General features: G+C 45.3%; 1 protein-coding gene across 8 annotated transcripts in view; it reads left to right on the top strand.

The window, feature by feature from the left end:
• LOC105192226 (dystrophin) overlaps nucleotides 1-21,472 on the top strand; it is a 588,349-nt gene that overhangs the window by 207,558 nt on the left and 359,319 nt on the right. For all 8 annotated transcript variants that reach the window (XM_025298139.1, XM_025298137.1, XM_025298140.1 and 5 more), the window contains 3 exons: nucleotides 8,990-9,201; nucleotides 12,642-12,796; nucleotides 14,322-14,511. In XM_025298139.1, the coding sequence (XP_025153924.1) occupies nucleotides 8,990-9,201; nucleotides 12,642-12,796; nucleotides 14,322-14,511 (557 nt within the window). The remainder of the gene's footprint in view (nucleotides 1-8,989; nucleotides 9,202-12,641; nucleotides 12,797-14,321; nucleotides 14,512-21,472) is intronic.

The raw sequence follows: 21,472 nt of genomic DNA, 5'->3' as shown, positions 1-21,472 counted from the left end.
AATACTCGCCAGTGCGTGTTTGAATTTTAACGGTGGAAGTTTTGACTTTTTTTTATCTTTCATGGGTGTGTAAGTCTCGTGGAGCGTTCACTGGCTCGTAATTTTTGTTTAACTTTCATAAGAAAATGAAGAAGGTTCTTTTCATTGACGTCATGTCGTAACGTATTGCAAATGAAGTTTCGAATAGTGTCACTCATTGAAAATCGTTTTATCTCGCGTAATTTAGAGTTCAACTTTCTTCTCGCGTATTTATACAGCTTACTCTCTCTCCCTTTTTTGAAAATAACACAGCGCCGAAATGCAGATTAATACAATAACGTCGGCGAATTGTGCATTCCGGCTTGCCACGCGGTGCGTGCACTTGCTCGTGTGACTTTCATTTCCAAAATCCAATTCGACGAGGAGTGTCGCCGCCACGCACGCACGCGCGCTCGTCGAGCTTATTAAATTCAGATACGGATTAAATTAACTCGCTGACGGTGCTCCTCTCGCTGCATTTCGTTAGCCGAGCAGCTATCTTTATTTGCCCCTGGTTCGAGATACCGCGAGCTTCAAACTACCGTGCGGAACAACAATGAACAAAGCGTGTAACTTTCAGTTAACTTTGTCGGGCCGCGTTCGAACGTAATCCACTTGCGAGGCTCCGTAGAAATCTTCGGAGAAGTCAAGTTAACGAAGTTTACGCGGAGTTGAGCATTATTCGGCATGGCATCTGCCGTCGCAGTTATCCGCGTTGAACGGTTCGCGTCCGCATCCGGCGTTTGCATCTTCGACAGCGCGATGCGCGTGGCTGGCGCACGCATGTGTGAACACAATCGAGTCGTATCGCGCTCTCCGCGACACACAATAGTCGTGCGCAATTATCGCGCCTTATTATGCGTCGCAACATGCCGCGCGCGGTTGTCGTCACGAGAACGTTTCGGCACGAATCTTTCGCTCGAGCGGCGGACGGATGGTAAACCGTATATCGGGCGGATAATTTCTACTTACAGAGTTCGCGTTGCCTCAGCGTTGAAAGCGATCGCGTGCATAATTCATTCCGCATTGCGTTTCCATGGCTATAATTCAATATCTAGTTTCCATTTTATTACGCGAAAATATCATTCGGACGTACTTAATTATTCATCGTAATTTAATAGCGATGCATTCGAAAGTTACCGTAATAAAACAGGGAGGAAGACGGAGAAAGAGAGAGAGAGAGAGAGAGAGAGAGAGAGAGAGAGAGAGAGAGAGAGAGAGAGAGAGAGAGAGAGAGAGAGAGAGAGAGAGGAAAAGGAGAAAACGGGCAGTTTTCAGACTGTCGGGAAAGTTTAACAGATAGTTCGCTCTCCGCTACTTCCACCGGGGAAGTAATTCTGCAATATTGCAGTAAATTTAATACTGCGCCGTACTTTTACCATCTTATTGTGAACGACGCACGTTGATCTAAGGCGACCGAACGCCACAATTCTATGGGTTACTCTCTCCCCAGATATACGCTTCATATACCCTCCCCTCCTTCCTCTCTGTCTTTCTCTTTCTCTCTCAGCGGCATGAAATATTGTCTACCGATGTAAATATTTCGGATCCCGAAAGTTAGCATATGGATTACCGAAATCGATCGCAACAGTCTACAGTATCGACACGACTCCGGCGAGAATCGAACGAACTCTGACGACAAGAGTACCGAAAGTTATGAGAGACAACATATGAATTCTCTACTGGAATAATAGGGAGAGCGCTGCCTCGCCGGAGGCAGCCAGTCGAGACGAACCGTAATCTTCGCGCGAAATCGTTTCCCGAAAATTGCTCGTGTTTCATTCGCACTCCGTGCGATTGTACAGGATATATTTTAGAACTTTCAAGTTTATTAACGAGCCGACCGAGGGAGGGGGGCGGGGAAGAAGGTGTGCGTGAGAGAAAGAGGCAGAGGGAGCAGAAGCGAGGGAGAACTTTGAAGCCGCGCGAGACAGTCTTCCGTGACGCTATCGTCGCGCCACGCGAGCTATTATTATAATTCCGCGAACACAATGCGTTCCTGGCAACTTTGTGACTTCCCGGTGAACACGCGCGAGCTGTCGGTTCTTCCGTATACCCTGTGACAGCCTCGCATAATCTATGCCAGCTAGTGCAGCATTTCGATCGCACGACTCCCCCTCTCGTTCTCTTCGCCACGCCGCGAAGAGGTCGTCGGGCGGCCTCAGGCGCGCCGATAACTTCCAGCAGGTGCCACGAAGTTGCATATATTATTCTTCCGATAGCTCTCTCGCGGACCTATCTACGCGACGGACGCCGCGCTCGCACGCCGCTCTCGCGTTACGCTCATTCCGAGATACGCCGTGATTTATCGTCCCGCGCGGAAACTGAGTCAAGGTGAAATTTATCGACGCACCGACGTCGGGAGTCATCCGATATTTCAGCGCGATAATTGGCGAGATCGCCGATTAGCGAGTCTCGTCGACCGCTCGTTCTCTCGAAATCCTCCCCGCCGCGCCGCCTCCCCATCTCTCTCCTTCCCTCTCTCAGTGGAGAGAAACGCGCATCTTCCGCGCGACGCGGGGAATCTCTCTCGTGTCTCACAGCGCCGAGTCAGTCGCTGTCGACGTGTATTTCCGCGCGAATGCGACTCCTCGTGACCTTATGTCCGCGAGAGGAGGACCTTTGTTCAAGCGGGAGAACGCATTAATCTCCTTCAATATTAGCGGACGTGGCGACCAGCGTTCGGCCGGTTGTTCCATTATGTCTGATTCATGTATCGGGAAGGACAGAAGATGGATGCTATTTCGTGCGCTCACTCTCTCTCTTTCTCTGTCTCTCTCTCTCTCTCTCTCTCTCTCTCTCTCTCTCTCTTCGTTTCCCTACCATTAAAATTCCATTAAGCTCCCGTTTAAAGCCCGTGTAAACAGCCTCGTTCTTCGACGCGAGAGAACCACATGCACTCCCCCGAATGTGCGATTGCAATTTAAACGATCGCGCAACGATAATCAATACGGCTTTGCCGTCGTCAGGCGGCTAAAGCCGAAGTGCAACAGCGAATTGACACATTGATAATCGATAGGGTGAAATTATATGCTCTCCGCGGATTTGCCGTTGTTCAGTCGATACGGTCGAGTTACGTTTTCAGAGCTCGCATCGTGGAAATCTTCTATCGTGATGATGTTACGTATGGAGGAAGAAAGGTTTGCCTAGCTGAATACGACAGTGAGCGAATCAAACGCGTTTTCATCGAGGAAAACGGCACTTGTTTGGATCTTAGGATCGAGTTTGCTTCGTGAGGATTAGAAATCTTCTTTCTTTCAAGCCTTTGGTTCGCTCATTTGCTGCCACGTCAATTCAAAACCGGACCTTTTTTCGCGTGCAAGTTTCGTCGCGTTTAAGTTTCGTCATTTATTCATCGAACGTGTGAGACATATATTCGTTTTTTTTTTTTCTTTTTCTTCTTCGCCCCTTTTTCTTTTCCTTTTCTAAAGAATGTCGATCTGTTGTTGTGTATATACTGCAAACCCGAGTGTGTTATTTTGACACGTATAAGCTGAAGCTTTCTTCACGCGTTTTTTGTCGTCTGAAACACGTCATTTGATGCATTTCGATAGCACTTTAAACGTTTAAACGCGTTAAACGACGTGATTTAAGACGACAAGATACGCGTAAAGGAAGCTTCAGCTTATACGTGTCAAAATAACACACTCGGGTTTACCTTTGAAGAAGAGCACACAATTGTAATAAAAATATTGAATTTATTTTTGCTTCTAATACCTAACCATTCATATCGTACGAGCTGTGAGTATTGTATATGAAAATCCCAAATGGCCATTCGGAGAGTTGAAAAACAATAACGGTCACGGTGAAGTCAATGGTGGGGAAAACGATGTGTTTACGTTTCGAAGAGACGCGGATTATAAAAACAATGTCGCGATAGAGGTAGGCAGTTAGTCGCTGTTGGACGCCCGAAAGAGACGTGCCATCACCATTTGTGCAGAAGAGTGGTGAGTGTTAATCAAATCATTGTTAATCAGATCATGTTCATCGGGTGACCGGGGTCGAGCATTGTTCCCTTACACAATTAATTGATTTCTCTTAATTCCGAATACCGGTGTCGTCGTGCGTTTCCTCTTCGTCACCGGTGTCCGATTCAGATGTTTTCTTGGTCAGCAGACCGGGCTCGCCGTGCGTTTTCCCCGGGGGGGGGAGGGGGGAGCGGTATGACCCAAGTGATCTGAGCCAGCAGCTGAGAGGGACATCTCGTGCGCTTTCCCTCGGAGATCTCCGACCGCCCGCCAGCGGTTCGAATGTGCGCGTATCTATTCGGACCGCCATTTTTAATCAATTATCGCGTGAGATAATTACGCGAAAGCCTGACTCGAAGGTGTTGTGGCATTCGGTGCATCTCCGTATCCCGCTCGATCTCCACCGACGAGCGTCTAAATTATATTATCGTTATGCTATCTATTGCTTTTTTGTGTTTACTACCTCGAACTGCTCGTCTATTCATAGACAGATCTCAATTGTTGTCGTCAGAAGCGAGAAGATACTCGCGCTGAAAATTCTTGATGCAAAAACACGCATTCACAAAGATGTCACTTACCTGTAAAATAGCGCGGACATTTCCCTCCCGCTTTCAAATCGTTCGTTATCTCTAACAAATGAAAAATCGTAAAAATAACATGACACGCAACGTATCCCGTTTGAATCGAACCTATCCTTTCTCATGATTTCATCACGTTAATTTCACGACTATTTATCGATCAGTCAGAGCAAAAGTTCAGATTACAGATCTGCTCGACTAATTGCAAGTGTCACTTCGTGAACATATCTTTACGTTTCAGCGTGAAATTCTGCAAGAATTTAGACATTGAGTTTTCTCGCTTCCGACGTCACCGATGAAGATGGCCGCGGCGATCAAACAGGAATCTTAATAGAACAATTTTTCTAAGGAATTAATATCAATTAATATCTCGCCAAGTTTCTCGATATTCCGTATAGCGCAACGCCGGCTCGTCACAGGAAATAATAATCACAGTAGTTTCTCCGCGCGCTTCAACAACGAAACACCGACGGCGACTAGACAAAACTACCTCCGACCTTCGCGTTAGAACGGATCGTTAGAATGAAATTAGACGGGATTATCGGCGGAAGTGTCGCCTTTAAATCCTCCTGCAGTGATCTCCGCGCTTGCGGCGAGCATGCAGAAAGGTATACCTGGAGAGCGCCCTCACCGGCGCCGGGGGAAGAGTCCAAGTGCATAGGGGTCGATGAGGGTCGAATTGCTCTCGTAATAAGTCCTCGAAGGTCGTTGAAAGAACGCGGACAACGGCCCCTCGTCGTCTGTCGCGCGACGTTCTTCAGGGCCGACGCGTCGGGCGCCTCTCGCCGAGTCGGCGGTGCACGCGTTGTGCACACACGAGCTCCATCGTCGCGGAAGTCTTTATTCGCCGTCACCTCTTCCCCTCGCGAAAATCACGCGGTCACGCTCGCTCATGAATGGATGATCGTCGCCGTCGCGCTCATTCGCAGCGGTTAGTTTACGAGTATGTCGCGCGCATCATTTAATTTATTTGAATAATGGATGGCAGGGCGCGCGCGCGCGCACATGTTCTAAACAGGAACGGTTAGAACTTGGGGAATAGTAGGAAACTATTAATACAGTAAGCAACATATACATATATGAATATGTAAGACGACGAGTCCTTTGCGATGCAAATTGTCGGTGCGGTTCCGCGTCGGATTTACCATAATCCGCTACGGTTTATCGTTTCTCGCCGCGAAGCGCCGTTTCTGTTTCCTCCCCTTCGCCCTGTTTCACTGCCCCCTCCCCCTCTTCCTCCCCCATCTCCGCTTATCCTCCTACTTCTCTCTTTTTCTTTTCATTGAGGACATTTTCTGCGCGTTTACATCCACGCGTTTTCACTGTCGCGAGCGCGAGCGACGTCGCTTTAATCGGTTTACGGTACGTACGCTCCGATTCCGATTTCTGATCCGCTTTAATGGTATGCGAGCAACTAACGAATTATGTAAATACAGAATTCGCGCGCTTTATTCGCGCTCCGCTCGGGCTCGGTTGGCGAACGCTCGGGGGCGGCCTGTGGGGCGGCAGGAGCGAAGGAAAGGGGCTTTTGAAATAAGGTTGCCGCAGCCAGCGAATTCACGCGGCTTGTTGGAAGACCCCGGTAGACGATGCGCTCCGGCGGATTCGCTATTGAAAGTGGGGCCGCGGTTTAAGCCATTTCGCTCCTGCTTCTCTATGATACGACTATTCGTGTTTCTCCCCGATACCGACTAACAACTTAAGCTCCGTGGTAATGCCTGGAGTCTGCGGATTAGAGTGAATTTCATACGCCCCCCTCTCTCTCTCTCTCTCTCTCTCCCTCTCTCTCTCTCTCTCTCTCTCTCTCTCTCTTTCTCTCTCTCTCTCTCTCGCGGCGGCGGCGGCTCCTTAGACGTCAGAAATGACGGGTAAGCGGGCGAGCGTTCGCGCGCGCCGGACAAAAGTCCCGCGTGTGACAAAGTCCGCGAACAGTCAGGTTCGCACCATTACGGGCCGACCGGACGAATCCTGCGCGATCTTGCAGAAGGGAATTGTATTATTTATTTAAATCGCGCGTGGTGTAACGCGATAACGGCGCGGCGGCCAGTCGCTCGCGTGCATTAATATTGAATAGATACGGGGCAGACGTATCGCCGAGCGTAGCTTTCGAAGCAGAGGGCGACGGCTCAAGCAAGCCGCTTTAATGTGGCCTCGGGACATAAGGGTGAGTGCACGCACGCGTGTCCCTTGTATCCAGCGCCGAAATACGCTGCGTGCGCGAGCGCGCGCGCTGCCATGCGTGAGTCGAGGATTATATCAGGCCGCAGGATGCAGCGTTTATTTTCTCCTCGGGTGACCGTAGTCTGTGTGTTTCAAGCATATATCATGGTATTACGGGCTTTAACGAGCGGCAACGCGCGCGCGCGCGCGCGCGCGCTTCCCGAACATCCAATTAATGCATTATAAATCGACAATGTAGTTACAAATTCTGTCGCTCCCCGTCGCTGAATTAATTATCGCGGAGAAATTTCGGAGGGTGGGAAACGGAGAGAGACGGAGGGGGCCAGAGAGCCGGGAAGAACTTACAGTCGCGGCGCGATAAAATCTCGGATTTTGGGTTGCCCATGAAGGGGGGAGCAGCGTTTCACTTTGAAATTTGAGCTCGCCGCCGGTATTTTTTATACGATATTTCCCACATGTTTCGTTGGTTGGTATTATTGTCGGCGCGCGCACACGCATACGCAGCAACAATTAATTTTACGACGTCAAGAGGGTACTTTTTACAAAAAGTTTTTGCCCGCTGCGACAGCAGGCTATTTGATATTTGATGCTGTCTCCTCTCTGTCTCTCTCCCTCTCTCTCCCTCCTCTCTCTCTCTCTCTCTCTCTCTCTGTCTGTCTGTCTCTCGCTCTTCCGCTTTTTCGCTACCTCTTTACCAAATCAATATTCGAAACATACAAATACTATAATAATTGACCAGATATGCCGTTCAAGAGTAACGCTTTTACCGGAGTCGAAATCAATTTTTGATTTTGATCGCCACCGCCGCCGTCATTATTTTGCTTCTCTTGCCGCCAGTATTTTGTTCTTCTTTGCGTTGTTTCGTTCGAGACAAAGATTGCTCTCTCGATACGGCACGCGCGCTCGAAAACATGACGCGAGAGTGGACTAACAGTCTTTTTTTTTCTGGCACTGTTATTTCCCCTATAGTGAAATGTGTTTCTATCAGGACTGTTTCTATTTTAGTTTCCGTGCTGTTTGACGACACGCGGTCTCGAAGCATCGCGCATATCAGGTGCATTCTGAAAGGTACGCGGACATGATGTCCACGCGTTGCGAATTTTGTTGCTGCGGCTGTTGAACCGCTGCCAGTGTTTTGTGCCTGCTGCACTCCCTAACTCGCCATTACAATTTGGATTGTATCCAGCTGATACCTCGCATATGGCGCGAATTTCGACGTAGCGCGTTCGGTTCTTAGTCTCGGAGGAAAGAATTGGGACGTAATGCGCGAGGAGCGCTAAAGTGGGACGCGAGGAGCGCTAAAGTGGGTTCTAAAGGAAATAAGTACAATCGAATCTCGAGACGTGTGGAGCGTGTTGCTTTCGTGGCTGTGTGTGGGCTACGTATTCCTTAATATTTTACAGAGATTTTGAGTGAAATGTTGGCTCCCCTGTGCGATCCTGCGTCAAACACGGAAGAAGTAAAGTCACGCACGAATTATACAGACGGAATGTTTAATTCCGCTTTTAATATCGTGTCTCGCCCCTTCTGACCCCCTTTACAATGTCTCTGCCGACTTGTCGAGATTGCAGACGCGTCCCTTGTCTGTCTTTGCCTCGCGATTTCCTATTAAGCGATACTTTAGTAGGCTAGAGAGAGAGAGAGAGAGAGAGAAAGAGAGAGTGACTGCAAGGAGTTTGATCGTCCGTACACTGCATAAATTTCACGACATTAAAGCCTTCCTCTGTGCTTAACAATCCGGCGCGTCCCGATAACTCGACGCTTTCATCATCGAGAATGCAAAGGTGCTTGTGCGCGGATCGAAGCAGCTCTCGCGAAGATGCTGTCTCGTCCATTATCAAAAATATTTTACTTGTGGGATTGTGGAATCACCGTGCTACGCGCCAGCTCGTTTTTCGCAGACGAAGACTTTTGCCCAAGAAGACACGTGTCCTCGTAGAGAGAAAGAGAGGAGGAGAACAGAACAGCTTGTGCCCGTTTTTTTTACCAACGCTGATTGTACCTTAAGCTGAGTTTAAGTCTTCGTCCGGATAGAGTTGAAAGCCAGGGTTAACGTTCAGTCAACGGTGTTGACGGGAATAGACGTTAGGCAGTCTCGGGCGAGCGAAGAAATGAAATCGCCCGCGCGATCTCCGCGAGGTGTTGACGATAGTTGACCGTTTCTTCCCTCGCGAGACCTCCGTGGCGATACAACGTGCGATAACGCGCTCTCAATGTGCCGTGTTCGTCCGGTTGATGTTGCAGTTACCAAGCTGAGGGAGCACTGGGACGAGACAAATTCAAAGGTCATGCAAAGGAAGACGCAACTGGACGCGATGCTGGGGGACAGTCAGCGATACGAGGCCAAGAGAAACGAGGTGGAGGTCTGGCTGGCACGAATGGAAACTCGACTCGAGAGAATGCGAGCTGTTGGACATACCGCCGACGTACTCGAGGCGCAGCTCCGGGAACAAAAGGTACGAGGCCGAACTCTCTTCCAGTCTTTCTTTCCAGCACGTAACTGCGTTTGCCCTTCGAGTCGGCGAGTTTTTAGTGCCGCGTGCGCTTGAGAAGTGTTCTTAGTTGCGGACAGTGAGGTAAAAGACTCGCGGGGAAGCACTACGAGAAGACACACGGTAATATCTCCATTCGTCCTCCCTCTTTATTCACCGTAACGTAACCGTAAACGTCGCGATGATTCTCGATTGATTCGACACAGAGCTCTGCTAAAAATCTGCTTTCAAAAGAAAGACTGAAGATACGGGCGTAATGGGACGTGATGGGACGATAAAATGGGGCGAAAATAAATGGTACTTTGACCTGAGCGTGTTGCTTTGTATCTTGCGGTATGATTATGCGTGCATAAATCTCTTATTGAATGTTTTATAGAGATTTTGAGTAAAATGTGTTGGCACGTTGAGCTCAGGAAAAGTGTCACGCACGAATTACGCTCGTGGGGAAAATGATGTAGTAGAAATTACGTTAAATTTATATTTCTCCTTACGGTATATTGTCGTAACGCTAGAGTACATCAATATTGCTACAGGAATGGTAAACGATAAAAAAACAAATTCAAATAATCATAACATCGTATAATATAAAAAACAAAGTCAGACGTGCATTACACTTTTAAACAAACGTTAATTTCGCTCATAGTCCTGTATGGGCCGAGATTACAAAAAATTTTCTTGCAATTTTTGCTGCAACCTTCACTCCATGTGAACAAAATTATATATATCTTTTAATTCCGGCTCTCACTTCTTATCCCTTCAGTGCCTCTTCCGACTTATCGAGATTGCGGTCGGCTTCAATAAATATCGACAAATTCGCGTAACTGCGAGCCGTTAAAAAGCGTCGCGATAAATCACGTCGAAGCGCGTCGACAGCGTAGATTTTTCTGTATCGTGTGTCGCGATAAAAGAATCCTTTTAATATCTCGAGAGATCTCGAAAGACACCGATCGCAATAAAACGCGCTCTCTCGCCTGTGCGCAGTTTAAACGGCGCGTCTGATCTGAGTGTCAAATGCCATTCCCTCTATTTCTCGTTACGCGATATATTCGCTGGTCCTCTTGTTGCCTCTTACGTCGCGGCTTATTTTACGTTATTTTTATGACGGGACGTTTCGGCAGCGCGTTTTTCATCTTGTGTTCAGCGCGGCAACGCGCTGCTATTGAACTGTGTGTGCCCGGATCCGATACTACTTTGTTGTCGCGCGACACCACGAAAGCTTGTGAATTATTGTCCGCTTCTTCGGATATTCAGACGGGGCAATACGCACAGAGCTTTCTGCATCAGAAAAATTATCTTCCTTCGTTTACATTGTGTGTAAGGAAGATGGGAGGGCGAGCTCTGTCGTAACGTGTGCAGCTGTCTGAGTATTCGCCGCAAGCGGAGTGATGAATAATTTCGAAAATACTTCCGAAATTATTATACGATATGCGCGCGCTCGCGCATACACATCGAATATATATTCAAAGTTGGCCGGCGCAAATATTTTCCAAAGTCGCAAACTTTTCCCATTTGTAAGCAGAATTAAAAAGAACGAGCACTTTGAAATCCATCTGCCTGGTAATAAGCCCTTTCCAGTAATCTTCTCCCACTTTACATACGGCGGTATAACGCGCTCCGAAAAGAGAAAAAAAAACGGGAAAGAATTGGAGGGAAGGGAAGAGATGGAGCTTCCCAACGTCTCAATCAGCGAGATCTCAGCCGGCGAAGCACATCACGCACGAGGAGCTCTGTTTAGATTCAAAAGAGCCAAATGAGATATTCATGGAATAATTTATTTCCGCGGCCTTCGCGTCGCCTTTGAGTGGAACGCATTTGCTGCGCTTCTTCTTTCGAACTTGGTGTGTCTTCTGTGAATAGGTCTCGAGATGAAAGCATAGTTCAACTTAACGTTCGCGTCGTCGCTTCAAAAGCTAAGGGGTGAGGAACAGTGGGAGGGAGGGAGGGAGGGAGGGAAGGAGAGAAAATGATGTGTAAGTAACACGTTCGGCTAACACATCTTATTTAACTCTTAACTGGTTTAACACTCCGAGGTGTGTCTCAGTGTGACCCTAATGTGTTTTAGTTTTACGATAATTCCTAAACTATATTTGTTGTGCGGTGCCGATACTTTCAAAAGGAGAGACCAGGCGGCGTTCGCAAACTTTTGGGAATTTTGGTAGTAAAATTTCCCCTAACTTTAACTAACTGTTGCGATTGACAGAAAAGATAGAAAAATCCTCCCTCTACATTTCTATGCTAAGTACATTTTGCAAATCGCATATTTTTCTATGATAATTGAAATATAAGCATGTAGCATCTTTGTGGTGCTACCCGATAGAGCTCTGAATGTTAACACGAAATTTCGAAACGCTCGGGAAACTCGGCTGCTCTCAATGAGATTTTTCTATTTTTTAAGTGTAATATTTGTTCGATTTTAATGAAACTCAGGCGATAGTAATCATGTTCTAAAAAAAAAAAAGAAAAAAAAGCATTTTACAATTTTCTCGGTTTCACGGTAAATACATAAAGTGTTTTTTACAAACCTACCCTTATTGTGAACGTACTCTGATTTTCTCTATCTTCCAATTATCTTCCTCTCCACTTTTCAGCCTCACACATTACACATTACACATTACATATTACACATGTGCTACATGCTAACGTATAATTTTATACAAAATTGTATTCTCTATGAACACGGACAAATTTATTTCAAGACCTAATTTATATGCTCACATCGCAAACGACGTTTATAACCAGTACCGGCTTTGTACTACCACGTTTAAGAACGTTTAGTGCGGATCACATATCGTAAAAGTTCGTGCCGGATCCGAAACATGCGCAGTGAACGTGTTAAAAATGGCAAAAATCAACTGGAGTCCACCTGACTCCACTGTACTGCTGGTAACTTGACACCAATGGAAAAAGACACTGTATCAGTCACGGGTTAATTCCATTTTCACGAGCGTTCATACTCGCGGGATCGTCTTCGTACTCGCGCGCGCGTCGCCGCTCGGCCGGCACTTCCGTGGAAAACGCAATTATTTATATGGGACTTTTATCCCCGACGCTTTGCAAGTTTGATCGGGACCAATCAGCACCGACAGATAGCCGAGAGGAAGTTGCACGCCGCACGGTATATCGGCGTAAAACTTTGGCGGAACCTACCCCTCCTCTTCTCTTGCCCCTCTGTCTCTCACCCCACAAGATTTAACTTCGCCGACTTATCAAGACTCGAGTGCAAAAGGAGGCACGGCTTCTTCTAACTCGATACGCGGAGCCCGCGGAGTTAGATAAGTTTCCTTTTTTCACCCGCCAGGCCTCCCTCTCTCTCTCTCTTTCTCGCCCTCCCCCCTCCCCCTTCTTTCTCTCTCTCTCTCTCTTTCTTTCTCAATCTCATCTCATTCTCTTTCTTCCGCATACAGTCGTTCCACGCCGAGCTGCACCAGTACAAGCACCACATCGAACTTTTTAATCAGCTCACTCAGAAGTTGATAGCGGTTTATCAGCAGGACGATACTACACGCGTGAAGAAAATGACAGAGACGATCAACCAACGATATAACAATTTGAACACGAGGTAAGTGCGCTCGTACTTGGAGTCGACGGCTTCTTCTTCTTCCTCTGCTTTTTCTTCCTCTTTCACGAAAATTCCGCGTCGCGATCCTTTGCAAGTCGCGAAACAATTTTCGTCATCAAACGAATCCGCGATCGAATCGATGTATTATCCGAACGATTACTCGGCAAGTTAGTAGCCCTTGCATGATACAGCCGGCTGATCAAAGGCTGCAACACTCTTTGTCGATGAGGTGTCGTCACGCACCTCGTATCCAATTTGTTTGGAGTTTCCCTCATCTTTTTTGTTCTCAAGAGATCCTTTTCTATTGGATTCGGAGTGCATTACAAAATTCATCGAAGAAAAGTGCTGCAGCCTTTAATTGACTAACTGCACCGAGGCTGAATTTTTCATTATCATGTCTGCTTTGTAAACTTACGTTCTCTTGTTTTTTTATGCTCTTTAAACTTTCTCCTATTATTAGTTTTCGTTTGCTCTTTGTGCTGTTTAAAGCAACAGACGTCTTAGTTACGAATGTTAATTTCGGTATGGAGCGAAGAATTTTGTGCGAATAACAAACGCCAAAACTATCGAAAGAATCAAAGTATTATTTGTCAATTTCTTCGCCAATCCTTTGTCATTTCTTATAAAAATTATTCAAGCTTGTAACGGTGCATTTTATTCAACGTTGAATAGAAAGAAATGAAAAAGAAAAGATTAATAAATATCCTTTCTCGCTTGCATTATATATTTTTTTCAAATGTTTTCTTTATTGCTCACAAATAATTTTCGGTAGTTGTAGCGTTAACTTTAACACTCGGATCGTGTTCGTAATTGCGTAGGAAAATTTGCTTTCGAATCGTCATAAATTTTCAAATAATTTCTTAAATAAATTATTGTTTGCTTTATTTTATCACTCCGAATAATGAGATCGAAACGTTTGTAAAAGGAAAATGTAAACATATTACCTGTCAGTGTATTAAATTTCGCCCGACCAACTGCGCGCTGGCTTTTTCTCGCCTCATTTTACGTGATTGTGTATCTCGTGAGCTTATTCATTTAAATACGATAGTCGAATGACCGATCGATTCGATTTGAATCCGTGATGCTCAATTCGACGCGAATGCGTTATCAAGAAGTTTGCATAATTTGTCCTTCAAGTTTCGCTGTCACTTTCTCTGAATTATTTATTATTCTGTTGAACAGTTGATTTATATTTCATTCAGTTCGCTTCGTTACCGAGATTTTACGCAACGGTAAAAGTGACGAAACTGCAAGAACTCGAAGAAAGCGATGAATGAGTAGTTCTCGTCGTGAGACTATCGCGGATCGCGAGTTCGTCGATAAAAAATTCGCAACCAGGCGGAAGCGCGCACCTTCTTCACGGAGAACGGAGGGTGGCTTATATACGCACCGCGTCGACGGTGTACAGTCCATGACCACTACCTCCGTTACACGTCCGCGGCGTCTCTCAAGTTGAGAGAACTTCGCTGCGGAATCAGACTATAGATCACACGGAGTAATGCTGTATCGACCGATCTGTTTCCAGCATCATCAATCGAGGGAAACTGCTGCACTCCGCGATGAACTCGCTCCACAACTTCGATCGGTCTCTGGACAAGTTCTTGGCCTGGCTGAGCGAAGCGGAGTCGTCGATGGAGGGATTGGAAGCGGAAGCCGATCGACTGGGCGGACGACGGGATCAAGGCGCGCTCAGGCGACCGCAACATCAACTTAAGGTAAGATTGTCACGTTCACGCGAATCTCTGCCCCTCCCCTCGCAGCACGGAAACGTAATCGTCACAGTGCGACGCGACGCGACGCGACCGCGAATTGCGATCGCTCGTTATCTCGCTAGACTTTTTCTTCCCGTCCTTCTTACCTCTCGAATCGCAATCACTCGGGAGATGCTGAAAAATCTCAAAGTCGAGTTTCAGTAACTTCACAGATATTAAATAAGTGTCAGTGTCGGGAAAGGTCTAAATTTTTGAGTCGCACGTAAATTTTTATTTATCGCATTCACAATGGCAAGAAATTATTCGTCGACTAAGTAATCGACCTTGTTACGTGCGACAACATCGCCAACATCGATGGTAATGTTCGTACATCTCTTTCAACTTTATATCATGGTCGATTTAGCGTCAAAGAGGGCATTAAAAATCATACTGAACTTTTTCACTGACACGATATATATTGAAACGCCATTTTTTTGCTTGAACTGCAACGGTAAGTGACCGCTGATATTTAATACTACGTTATTATTTATTATATCGTAGTTTAACAGTGAGTTCTTGGTTACAACTTTCGAGAATTTTATGTTGAATATCTTGTTGCGCATGTGTGCAGAATTTGACAGATTTCTCTTTTTCTCTCTCTGTCTCTCTCTGTCGACAAAAGTCGTCAGTATAGTAAGTTCGCAACATTGTAAATCGTTGCCTTCTCTCTTCAAATGTAAACTTCCTCGACGCTTGTATTTACTTGTTGCGTTTAACCGTGTAATCGCATGAGTCGCATCTGAGAAGTCGCGTGTGTTCGCAACATGTTGCGCACGCTGAAAGGGGCTTCGCGCGAAGCCGTGCTAGCTTAAACGAGTCGGTCTTTAATGAATCTTAAGTTGACCTGGTAAATCACATTATTAAGTACAAAAATAATATTCCAATATTAGCACCGGTTTATTTTTCTATTTCTATCCGCAGCTCATTAACTTCGCTCACGTTTTATTAACGAAGAATATTTACTGCGACTACATTAAGCTAATTATGTCCTAAGTAGGAAGAAGCTAATTCTCGTGTCACTAATTTAGTCATGCGAGAATCAGGTAGTCAAAAGTGAGAAAGTAGTTGCGATATTAATCGTTTTACTGTCAGTATCAATCAAGTTAAACGGATACAACGGCGTATATTTCAGTGCATTCGAAATACGAGAGACATGTATCTGTTGAAGCATGAAGAAACAGTTCGCTCCAGGAATTATAAATATCTCGCGTGCTTTGGCGTGATTTGGTGGCCATTACGTCGACTTCAGACCTCTCCGCCGACGTGGCGTCGCTCGATACAGGTTTTACGGCTTTTCGACTGATTGTCATAAAAGCGTGTCGGAGATGAAAGCCTAGTCGGCGCGTATCGACATATCCATTAAAATGGAGAAGACGCTCGATATCGAGTATCGATATAATGCGGTGACGGCCCCATCAGTCGGGGGAGCACGCGGGAGAACGTATTTCGTAGTGCTTTATATATAATTTGCGAAGCGCAAAGACTTAACCTTCCTCTCTCTCTCTCTCTTCCGCTCGCGCTCTCTCTCTCTCTCTCTCTCTCTCTCTCTCTTTTTCTCTTTCTCTTTCCCTCACGTCATGTCGGCGCGCATTATTTTTCGCGCGTTGTTTTTTCGCCGCGTTGACGCGCCACCGTCAAAGCTCGCCCGCCGTAACCCGGCGTCGCCGTCGCGCTCACGCGCGCCCTTTGCTTGCGAGCGTGATTTAGTTAGCTTGTAATTTTGCATTTGAATCGGCTGCTTTTCACGCGTGGCCCGGCGCTTTTTGCCGTTACCGATATTTTCGCGGCGCGGCGCGGCGCGGCGGTTGGACGCATCCCATTAATTCGCGCACGCGGGCGATCGTTCCCTTCGTTTGTTGCGGCAAAGCGAAGTGACGGTGATGCTCGCGGAGAATCATAGAGAATAAATTTCTCACTTTTTCTCTTTTCCTCCCTATTTGTTGCACGTTGGTAGTGTTTATTGAATTGCGAAATTTCGCGCGCCGCTTGTTCCCCCGCGTTCTGCTATGAATTTCGCGTAATTTTTACGCAAAATCATCGATAGGAGGATAAAGTTGGCTAATTAATGAAGATTATTAACGATTAATATCGATGTAAAAGCATCAGTAATAACTTTTGATTTTATCTTGCAACTTTAGTCGAATTTCACATTTTCGCAATCTCTTATTATCTTTATTCGCGTTGAATATTTCGATAAAATAGAGAAATTTGGAAGGAGTGAAAATCGTTGACTGTCGCTATCCAATCGCTGTCCTGCGTCTTATGCTTCGTCCTGAAATCAGCTTTGATATTTTGGTATTCTCGTACGCCGTGTATTTTTTCGTAACCGAGTTTTTATACATTTCGAGCCAACGAACAACGCACATACTGCGGCACCAGTCACGTGTATATCGGCGAGTTAATTACAGTCCCAGTCGGGTGATTAAAATGTTTCGCCAGCCCTTGAAATATTTAATCAGCGTGTCACCCCATCGCTCGTTGAGTAGCAAAATTTAAATCTCTGCTGATGTTTTACTTTTATAACTCTTTCCTCTTCATTTCATTAAATATCCTAATCTTATTAAAATTCTCAATATCGGTAAAATAAATTTCTTATTAAAATAAAAAGTTAAAGTAAATTGGTAGAATATTGAGATTTCAGACAATCAGATACTAAATAGTTATTGCCAATTGCTTGGAAGTTTTTATAGCAGCAGCTTGAAGTCACTTTAGTTGCTCCTAGCAAAATTTTCCTATTGCCTCAACATAGATAAAAACGGCAATAAAGACAACTATTTGTAGCATCGAAAGTAGAACAGTGATGTGTATTATGACTCGAGGTTCTCCATTGTTCCTTCCAATTCGATGAAACATGCGCAGTTGATGTGGAACCAAAATTTCGATCCATCAGTAAATTGTCTGCGGGTGAAAATAGCTCGGGCGATAACGTGAGAGACCCATCTTAATTAGTGATAGCCGACGGTACAATTGCGAGATAGTGCGGGTTGTTAATGATTACTGAACGTTCACCGGACGTTCGCTGATAATGAGATCAGATAATTACGCGCTACCTGCGCGCGATATTCGGCAGAATTGGTTGTAAAATTGCGATTGAACATCCACGACTTCAAGTTGACTGTTACAGCGAACACACACACACACACACACACATATACACACACAGTGTGTTTGAAAATTCAAGACACACCCGTCCTGTGCGGAAAGTTTCTGTAGTATTTTGCAAAAAATCGCGTGACAAAATGCTGATATATTACTGAAGGATTAACAAGCTATATAAGCACGATCTTGACGAAAATGGCCGAGACTTGTCGACTATTTCGTAGCAACGGAGAATATAAGTATGCGGTCCATCCTCAGCCGCTCGTTGCTCGCATACTCCGTCTGTCGTTGCCAGCTGATATTCATTGTTATTAAAAGCCAACGATCATTTTCTTAGTCTTGGCCATTTTCGATGAGAACGACGTACCTACAGAAATAGGCCGCCTCACATGTTCTGGTGTTCGTCATCTTTCATCAATATCTCTATTATTTATCGTTTATTTCTCTCTTGCAACCAAAGGATGCTTACTTGTTAAAGCAAATATTATACCTCAAAATGTTCGGTCACTTTTCTCCAATTTTTTATTCCTTGATATTTCAAAATGTTACGTTCCACTTTGGTGGTTTGTAAAATGTGCTGGAGGATTTTTCTATTCGGTTTAATCTTTCACTTCTATCAACACACAATTACACAATGTGTGTTTTGAATTTACGCACGGTTCGCGCGCATGCTCCCTAAAATCTAGCCACCGATTGTAGGACTACGAATGTTCTCTCTCGCTATTGAGCGCCTCTGGGTGATCGTGTATATAATATTTTTTATTTGCCTAAGCACGCGTCGTCAGGACCAATCGACGCGGTGCGATGGCGAGCTATACGTTACGTTACGTTGTATTTATACGCCCGCGTCGCGGCGGTACTTATTATCGACAGGAAGAAGCACGATTACTGTCGGTGAGCCAGACTTTGATCAATCGCGTGTAATATTTAAGGGCAAACGATCCGCGCTGTTGAACACGGCGAGGGTTTACCTCCCTACATTTCTGTGGAAGATGCCGGCGGAGCACCTGCGGTGGTCAAAATTCGCAATGCAAATGCGGAGAGAGAGAGAGAGAGAGAGAGAGAGACGCGCTACATAGAGAGCGCGCCGGGAGATAGTCCGCGGAGATTCTCCCTCGTATCGATTGCCGTACTCGCGTTGCGACGTAATACACGGATAACAAAGTGATCAATCCCGATGAATTCTCGATGGTCTTCGGACTCGTCGGCCGCGCGCGAATTTTGACCGTTCGGTGCGCACCTTCGCGGCAAACGCGATACGTTTCGACGCAGCCGCTCTTATCGATTTTCTAATTGCTCGAGCGGAACGACGTTCGATATGCTGCATTCGCCGAAGTTTCGAGCGGCTCTCCGATGATGGATGACGTGGGTGCATTGTAAGACGGCACACGAGAACTCCCACGTAATTCTACATGTGTTGTACCTGTCGGGTCGCGGCTCGCGATTGTTGTGTCTAGTTTGAAAACGGCGGACGCTGGTAGCGTTCAATAGGCGTACACGTCGTATGTGTCCGCGATAAATGACGCGGGCATAATTTATGGACTGCAATTATCAGCAATACGAAAACAACGGTTATTTGACAAGCCGTATAATAACCGATTGGAGTTCGTCATGCGATCCATCATATCCATGGCAAAATGGCCGTAGCATTACATAATATCCCGTCATTCGATAGTTTACGCTACATATACCCGTTACCGCTAAACGTCAGGGATTACGTTGTTTGCTTTGCGATACGGTTATGCTTGGAGATACTTCCGCATTGTTTTCCTGCTTTTATCTTCCTTTTATCGAGTAGCTTTTTCTTCCGATATCCGTATATGTGTGCACCGTAATCACCGTAAATGTTACGTTTTACCGCCGAAGAGGCGTCGTTAAAGATCGTCAACCGTTGGTAAATTTTTTTCACGGCCAAAAGAGTCTGGGAGAAATTGAAGAAGGGTTATCGACCTGTTTTTAAATATCTAATGTAAATAATTGAATACACAAGACGGTATTCGTAGCCCGATCTTATATTTGAGATCGTTTGAGATTTATCTCAAATGCTATCCTATTAGCAATATAACAATTAAAACACGCAATTTTAGTACAATGTTAACACAGTTATATTGTTAATTTGAGTAAACTTAATTTTAAATACAGGATCGAATTATGTATATCGGTCTTAATATAATAATTATTAACTGTATTTTAAATTTGAATAATTACCTCAATATCACAAGTATATCAATATTATTAATGCTATTAATTATTAACTGATAATGTAAAACATTAATCTTAGATTACTAATAGGTATTAAAATATTATCGATATATACATTACAAATTTAATTTTATTATTTACAATAACCTCGATGTTATATCCATATGGAAGCAAGATCTCAGTTTATGTAACTGAATATTCATGGATCGGACGAAAATTCGACGACGAGAAATGATATTATTGTTACGACACGACTCAAAAGACTCGTTTGAGCAGCATCCAGCTGTATCAAAATTCAATTGAGATAACAACTGCTTGACTGATTCAAAACGTTTTACGGAAATTTTTGTCCGTACAATCGAGTTTTCTGATCTCTGTTTTTCCTAGATAACGGAAAATAAAAGAGATTTCTTCCATTAAATAAATAAATAAATTCAATCGTACACTAACGAAATGATATTTTCCGCGCAGTTACCATTGTACTATTTTGACAAAAAATTTATCAACCAAGAAGTTACCGAACTATGAGATTTTTTCATGTACACTGAGAACCAAACCGACGGTTTTTAAACGGAAAATTAAATAAGAGCCCAACTTTTTATTCTTACCTCGTCAGTGCTTTCATATTCTGCGCGAATGAAGCGAATCGATGGAATATCATTTTTCAAATATGCGCAAATTAACTTTTCGCTGGCTACGGATGTCTCGCGTTTGCGTTTCGCGACTGTAAAATTGTCGTCGTCGTCGTCGTCGTCGCTTATTACGATGCATCGCGCCACTTTCTTCTCAGCGCATGTATCGTATTTTCACACACATTATGCCACTCGCAACATCTGGCACTCGAAATTAATTACCCCGGTCGGCCTATCTATTTTACTCTTGCTAAACTCGGCGCGTCTCTCGTTGACATAATTTCGGGGTTTTTCGAGTTTATAGCGGGCAATTTATTTCGAGACCACACAGGACGTTTCAACAAGAGAGAAAGGGAGAGTGGACACACCTACTCAGAGGATCGAAGGAAGGAGGCAGCATAAAGTTGGATATTAAGTCGAGCCGGGCGAAACAATCGGTCCACTACGGGCTCTTATTTAGTCGCTCCATTTACATACGACGATAGATATGGTAATCGAGCAGCGGATTAGCGGAACCTTTTTCCCCGCGAATCGCGTAGTAAAGAGCGCCCTTTCGTCGTCGCTTTTGTGCGTTCGCTGCTCTCTCTCTCTCTCTCTCTCCCTCCCTCCCTCCCTCCCTCCCTCCCTCTCTCTCTCTCTCCCTCCCCCTCTCTCTCTCTCTCTCGCGCGCGCGCGGCGAATAAATCGGAGATGAACATCAAAATACCGCCCGCAGCCTCAGTAACAAAGCTAACGAGATATTGGAGAAACAATTGCGCTCGTTCGAATAAACGACGAATCGCGACGGAAGAAACGCGATAGAGTCCGGCCGGCAGTATACGCTTGAAAATTCAACGCGACTGTTAACGATGAATTTGATATTTTTATCGCTGGAAACGCTCGCTCTTGTGCGCCGTTTACGGTACACACGTGTGTACCGTAAACGGTAGCGTGTGCGTGCGCTATGTGCGTGTAACTCCGACGCGTACGTCCGCGTTTGACGTTATATTTTC

This window comes from Harpegnathos saltator, unplaced genomic scaffold, assembly GCF_003227715.2.
Source record: "Harpegnathos saltator strain DR-91 unplaced genomic scaffold, Hsal_v8.6 scaffold208, whole genome shotgun sequence".
Classification (NCBI taxonomy): domain Eukaryota; kingdom Metazoa; phylum Arthropoda; class Insecta; order Hymenoptera; family Formicidae; genus Harpegnathos; species Harpegnathos saltator.
Note: the sequence above shows the minus strand (reverse complement) of the source record. Positions and strands in the feature narration are given on the sequence as shown.